Source organism: Otolemur garnettii, unplaced genomic scaffold (genome assembly GCF_000181295.1).
Source record: "Otolemur garnettii isolate 467f Iridium unplaced genomic scaffold, OtoGar3 scaffold00005, whole genome shotgun sequence".
Taxonomy (NCBI): Eukaryota; Metazoa; Chordata; class Mammalia; order Primates; family Galagidae; genus Otolemur; species Otolemur garnettii.
Genome location: NW_003852400.1, coordinates 42,097,710 through 42,105,014, shown reverse-complemented (window position 1 = coordinate 42,105,014; position 7,305 = coordinate 42,097,710). Strand labels below are relative to the sequence as shown.

General features: G+C 42.2%; 1 protein-coding gene across 1 annotated transcript in view; it reads right to left on the bottom strand.

The window, feature by feature from the left end:
* Positions 1-120: 120 nt before the first annotated feature.
* CDC20B (cell division cycle 20B) overlaps positions 121-7,305 on the bottom strand; it is a 61,893-nt gene continuing 54,708 nt past the window's right edge. Inside the window, exons 9-11 of the mRNA XM_012811440.1 lie at positions 5,975-6,100; positions 5,354-5,471; positions 121-221 (exon numbers count right to left, since the gene is read on the bottom strand). Of these exons, the coding sequence (XP_012666894.1) occupies positions 121-221; positions 5,354-5,471; positions 5,975-6,100 (345 nt within the window). The remainder of the gene's footprint in view (positions 222-5,353; positions 5,472-5,974; positions 6,101-7,305) is intronic.

Genomic DNA, 7,305 nt, shown 5'->3' with positions numbered 1-7,305 from the left:
CTTAAAAAGGAGAGGAGACATGGCCAGTGTTATTGTCCTCACTTAAAAAGGAGAGGAGACATGGCCAGTGTTATTGTCCTCACTTAAAAAGGAGAAAACAAGCTTCAGGAGACTGCATGACTAGTAGCACTTCCACACAGAGGCTGTCCCATCAGCTGCTGCAGATAACACCTGGGTCTGGTCAGGACTCAAAGCCAGGTGCAGCACTCTGCCTGTGTGGCCTGCAGGAAGAGGGAAAGACAGTTCACATTGTGCATGCCAAGGGCTGTTGCTGTCCCGGAATGCAGGGCTTCCCCTCCCCCACCAGGGGAGCGTGCAGGCAGACACCTGCCAGCGCTAGCCGGTCAAAGCTGTCCGTGTGGCTGAGGCTTCTCTTCAGCATCTCCCCTTCAGTGCTCCTCCCCCTGCCCACCCCATGCCAGTGTCCTGTGGCTACCACAACAAATACACCACAAACTGGATGGCTGAAAACAGCAGAAGTAGATTCCCTCAGTTCTAGAGACAGGAAGTCTGAACTCCAAGGGTCCTCAGGGTTGCACCCCCTCAACAGGCTCCAGGCCAGCAGTTCTCAACCTGTGGGTCGTGACCCCTTTGGGGGTCTCCTGCATATCAGATATTTACATTATGATTCGTAACAGTAGCAAAATTACAGTTATGAAGTAGTAATGAAAATAATTTTATGATTGGGGGTCACCACAACATGAGGAACTGTGTTAAAGGGTCACGGCATTAGGAAGGTTAAGAACCGCTGCTCTGGACTGTGCCTGGCCTCTTTTAATTCTCGCAGCTGTTGGGGAGCCTTGATTTGTGGCCACAGCACTCCAGTCTCTGGCTCTGTGGTCACTTGGCCTCCTCCTGTGTGAGTCTGATAAGGACACTTGTCAGGAGGATCTCATCTCAAGGTCCTTAACTTAATTACATGTGCAAATATAACTTTTCTAAATAGCACCCCATTCCTAGAGTCCAGCGATTAAATGTGGGTATCTTTGGGGAGACCATTTCTCTGTCTGCCATACCACTAGTGCCCCACGCTCTCCTTAGTTCTGTCTTCTCTCAACCATGCATGGCCAGGAATGCCAGCGCCGGGCTCCTGCCATGCAGCCTACACTCCCCCAAAAGCCATCCCCCATAGGACCCAGGTTTCAGAGGACTAATCAAACAAATTGATGCATTATAATGAAAAAGAGCCTTAAAAGCTCTCCCATAAAACATGCATGAATCTCACTTAGGAAATTCTAGAGACAATACCCTCCTGTTGTCTGGCTATTTCCCAAAAAGCATTCCATGGCACACTAGTTCTATACCAAGGTTAATTGGTATTAAAAATGAAGAGACTATTTAATGTTCACATTAATTTGGAAGCTTTGGGGTAGGAAAATTGAACATTTTTTCTTATTTCAAGGATTTCTTTATGTTAGGACAATGACATGCATTATATTATAATGCAATGACATGCATTTTGGAGGTGAGGCCACGATAGGCAGCACTTCTCAGACTGATTGGACCACAGAGCCCTTTTGACTTGAGCATCTCAAGGAACTAGTGTTCACTTAGAAAATGCTTTGAAAAATCTGTCCTATTCCAACAATAGTTAATGATCAAAATTTTATGGCAAAATAGATTAAGCTGACTCCATGAAAGGAAGCTGGGGCTGGAAGAGTACAGGTGGGAAGGAGATCAGATAAGACAGTGAGTGGCTAGATATTTGGGGGCACAACTGAAATCAAATGAGCTAGGAGATCACTTCCTCAAAGGACTGGTACTGCTCACAACTCAACTGAGAGCTGGAGTTTCAGGAATGATCCTGTATTCTGATACAAGATTCTCAGCAGAAAGGAGTGTGAAAACACTATTCCACTCTGGAAGGAGACACACCTTATATACTTGGAGGATTGCTTCATCTATACACATCACTCGCAATGCTCTTTGTGTACACACACACCCCTGAGAGATGCCCCCAAGGGGACATGGGATTGGCCCTGGGTGTGTTGGGACATTTATATTCATAGATAAAATGCAGCCCCCTTATTCTATAGGTGAAGACAAACATTTAGAGATATGAAATATCCTGCCCACGATCACAAAGCTAATTCATGGCAGAACCAGAATGAGGATCCAGTTCAATGCACCATGCTCCAAACTCAGAGAAATAATTTCTTTTTCTACTGAAGGCCACTGTTATTTAAAAAAAAAATTAAAACCATATAAATGAAAAGTAACTGGATTTAGTTGTTGTAAAAGGATAAATACAAGATCTGGGTGCCCTGGCACACACAGCTGTAGTCCCAGCTGCTCAGGAGGATTGTTTGAGCCCACGAGGCATGGAATACAATGATGGATGGTGTCTGTGAATAGCCACCGCACACCAATAAACAAAAAAGAGGTAAATACAAAACATTGCACTAATACTTTTAAAGCAAACCTAAGAAAGGTCTACTTAATAAATACAATAGGATAATAGGTGATAAATATGCCTTCATTCTTTTGTGTTAAGATGAAGAGGAAGAGGGAGAAGGAACAACTACAACAACAACAAAATCCCAAACTTTTTCCAAAGCATGCCTTGAAAACTATCTTGAATTAAAAATGGTAGCTACTTCTAAGCCTTGTTAGGACAATGGAATTTGAGTTGGAAGCAAAGGCATTCTTGTCTCTCACACGATGACCTTAACTTACTAGATAGTGGAAAATGTCATCTTTATCTCAGACAAAGGTCATTTTTTAGGGTTTACATTCCCAAACTCCAGGAATACACATCACTGAAAGCATTGAAAATTTTGTTTTCTTTAAGCAGCTATCATCATACATGAGACCGTGTATCGATACAGGTACTGTGAATTGATGAAACCAAGTCAAAGACCAGATCTCACCTGTAAGCTAGAAAATTACCTACTCCTGGGAGAACGCTGAGAAATAACAATTATTTAGTAAGTGGGCACAATTATAAGTTGTCTTTCTGCTATAGAAGGGTGGGTGAGACCTCCTTAACTGAATTTTCCCCACAGAACCAGGACTATGGTTAACAGGGTGAGGCTCAGTAAAGGTGTGACCAGAATCTAGAATATCTTGTTTCCAAACTTTTGCCCACAACCCACAGTCAAAATTACATTTTATGTAGCAACTCCACATATACGTATATACTCATATGAACTACGTAACTAAGGTAAAAGTTTCACAAAATAATACCTACTTTACCATTTTTTTCATTCTATACTATTGTATTTCATTGTTTTTTAAAATACTGGTCTTAAGGCACTACATACATAATCCAGTGGGTCACAATGCCCAGTTTAGAAGACCTGATCTGGACCTCAGTCACCAGGAAGGATGTCCAGAGTGCTGTCCTTCACCCACAGTGGAAACACGTGGAAATTAAATCCCTGAGCAGTCCCACACCACACAGTGCTCCCTAAAGTGTGTTCATGGAACACGCCCCTCAAGATGCTCCCCTACAGAAGAGTCCCCAGATGTGTTTGGGAAACACTGAATGCCATATCCTTCTCGTGCAGATGTACAACATATATAATATACACTTTTGAAAGGTCCCAAAGAAATAAAAACTATTCTTGTTTAACCGTGACTTTCCAAACTTATCTGACCACATGATACTTTTTTGATAACAACCGTCCTGCTAGCCACTTTTGAGAAATTCTGCATATAGAACAAACTACTAGGTCAGAGATGGAAATGAGCATCTACGAGCTCAAAAGTAACTTTATCTTCTCCAACCATAAACGTGTTAAGAAGAGAAATGGCTAAATTGTACTCCTTGAAATTCTGTCTAATATTAATTTAAAAATTCACCAGAAGTTAAAGCTAAAATACACATATGTAGTAACTTGTTAAGGCCAGGGCAACAAGGAAACACACCTAATAAGTACATTCTTCATTCTTGATTCCAACAATGAGCAAATTGATTTGCGCATCTGTCACATGCCCCCACCTCGCTGAAGGCCCTACACAGCTGCTGGAATTGTAGTTTTGTAAAGAACCAGGATTTGGGTGGTGCCTGTGGCTCAAGGAGTAGGGCACCAGCCCCATATGCCAGAGGTGGCGGGGTCAAACCCAGCCCTGGCCAAAAAACTACAAAAAAAAAAAAAAAAGAACCAGGATTTAAGGTTTGATTTAAAATATTTTTCTGATCTGAAAAGGTCTAGGGAATTGCATATTTTATTATTAAAAACATGGCAAGTGTAAACTTATGCTTCTGCTACATTTGTACCTGGCCACCGGAGTAGCTCTGTCCAGACTTGCCTGTATCCTTATTTACCACCCCACATGGTGTCACGGAGAAAGAATATAAAGGTCATTCTGAGGCTGACTAGAAGTCCAGCTGGGCTGACCAGCACAGGCAGGAAGTCTGAGAAAGGTGTTTTATTGTTGCCAAATGACATTCTCAGAATTTCTGAAGAGAGTCATGGTATTATCATGACCTAAAATTGTATATGCAGTATTTATTTTCAGTATATCTCCTGTCAGAAAACTGTAAGCTCCATGAGGCCAACAACATTGCCTCTCTGATTTACCTGTATATCTCCAGCACCCCCAAAAGTTCTGGGCAAATAGTAGATACTTAATAAATAGATAATGAATATATAATTCCCAAGGATTGACCAGGAAGCTAGGTGAGTGGAGAGAGGAAGCAGAGATGATACAGAATCGGAGTTCTACAGGAGACCCAAGACCAGCGTTCTAAGCCCTCATTCAGCACCACCTTTGTCTTCTTGTTTCCCTGGGCTGGGCAGGAGATACCTACTCACCCTCAGCCACCTTAACATTCCAGGTGGTACCTAAGAGGATTTAAGACCGTGAGGACAGGGCCTGGGTCTGGTTCCCCATCATGGGGTCTTTCTCTTGAGAAGTTTCCAGTACGAGTTTGTGGAAGGAAGCTGAGAAAGAACAGTGGTCTGCCTCACAAGGGCAGGGCTTCACAGGGGGAGGCTCGCTGATTCTTGTGGCTTCCCCACATACGTGTGTAACAATGTGTCACCCTTTCAGATCTCCTGTCCTCCACACTTGCTAGCACCACTGGTTTTCCTTTGAAATAAGATGATTTGTGACACTTACTTCAGAGCTCAAACACGCAGGTCAAAAACGGCTCCAGATTACCACTTCGTCATTCATACACGTACGCAAGGGGAGAAGATTCGACAGTTTTAAGTGATGAACAATCTTAGTCAAATTCAGAAACATTCATCTCTACATTCTCTGAGGCATGCTGGGTGTAAGCTCACTTTTCCATTCTGATGAAATACATACTTCAAAGAAGCAGACTGAGAAAATCTTTCATTGGAGGCTTTTCCCACCCATGGCTCACTTTGCTATAGGAGCATTTTACTTATCATTTACTTACCAAAAAACCCACCTGATCTGGACAGAGTGGGACAGGTCCACAGAGTCACGTCATTCTTAGGAATACCTTGGCCAGTTGCAATCTCCTTGGTCTTAGGTAGCCAGATTAAGGAACAAATCTGTAATAATGACCACAAAAACAGAGCATTATAGCAATTTCTGATTCATTACGAATGTACTTAAACTTATTGTAGGCAATCTGCTGTGGCCACTACCATCCTCCCATACAGCTGGCGTTAGGGTGTTATAGAAATTATAATAGCTCTAGGAAAGCTTAGCCCAAGGCAACAAAGGGCCAAGTGTATAGAGAGGCTGAGGAGCAATGAACTGAAAAAGTCAAGTGAACTATGGTCATGGGCCTGTAATAGCCAGATAATTCTCAAATTTCACAGCCAAAGTAGTGATGAGAAAGAAGACAAATGTGAACAAAAGAAAACACAAATGATTAGCTTTGGACTCACAGACGGAGAGGTTGTATGAAAAAGAAACTCTTGAGAACTGACACTCTTTATAGATTCAGTAGGTAAAAAGAGGTGCATTTGGGTCCCATGCTTTATCATCAATTACTTTCACAAGATTTTAGAAAATTAGAATAAAAGTGAACTCCAGAGGACACATTTACCTGTGAATTTGTGCTTGGGGTCTGGATGCTCGTCCTCGCATTTAAATCCAACATGTGTAAGCATCCATCTTCCATGCCTCCTCCAACAGCAAGGACTGTAGACTGCCAGGGGCACCAATCCATCGCCTTGAAAGTTCCAAATAATAGCACAGGCAGGTCAGCTCAGAGAAGGTGCTCTCGTGAATGTGCCGCACTCACAGAAGCAGAGTCCCAGAGGTCTGCACACTTGGCAGCTCTCCTGACCTCCTTTACAAAGGCAGAAGCAACTACACCCTCCAGAGATCACTCCTCAGGGACTATAAGCCCCATCTAGAAGAGATGGCACCTAAAAAGTCTCTTCCTCAAATGATAACATTGTGGGTATATTGAATATGCAGAGAGTATGTAATAATATGGTTGAAAATGTACATGCAACACATCTGCTGGAGTAGCTCACACATGCCTGTAGAATCTGGTTCTGGAACGCAGACTTTCTGTTTGTCTGCCTATGTCCTTAAGTCCCATGTAGTGGTCAGAGAAAAAAGCTATGCATGACTGCTTGCAGCTCAAAAACCTCATGCATTTCAAATCCTAATATATTTCAGAAAGTAAAACTGCCTTTTATTGATTTAGAAATTACTAGAGTTAACTCTGAAAACTAGGATCTAGTATTACATGTTTATGTTAATTATTGAAACAATTAGTAACAATCATTTTAAAGAACATTTTATAAATATCTCAGTGATGTTTATCTGTATATCTTTAATCATTCTGGTAACTAACCTCATTTTTGCCTATTATCTTCCAGATGTAAAAATATTATATTAAGGCGCAAACATTGTGCTTATACTATTTAACTTTTCTGTTGTTTTCACCTATTATAGTTTTCTACACTTTTTCTTTTTTGAGACAGAGTCTCACTTTGTCACCCTTAGTAGAGTGCCTTGGTGTCATAGCTCACAGCAACCTCAGGCTCTTGGGCTCAAGCCATTCTCTTGCTTCAGCCTTCCTAGAAGCAGGAACTACAGGCACCTACCACAATGCCCTACTATTTTTAGAGATAAGGTCTCACTCTGACTCAGGTGGTCTCGGACCCATGAGCTCAGGCAATCCATCCACCTTGTCCTCCCAGAGTGCTAGGATTAACAGGCAAGAGCCATCATGTCCGGCCCTAGTTTTCTACATTTTAATATGTGTTCTATAATTGTCATTTTTAACAATTCTACAATATTTCATCTTTTTTTTTTTTTGAGACGGAACCTCAAGCTATCCCCCTGGGTAGAGTGCCATGGCATCACGCTCACAGCAACCTCCAACTCCTGGGCTCAAGCAAGTCTCCTATCTCAGCCTCC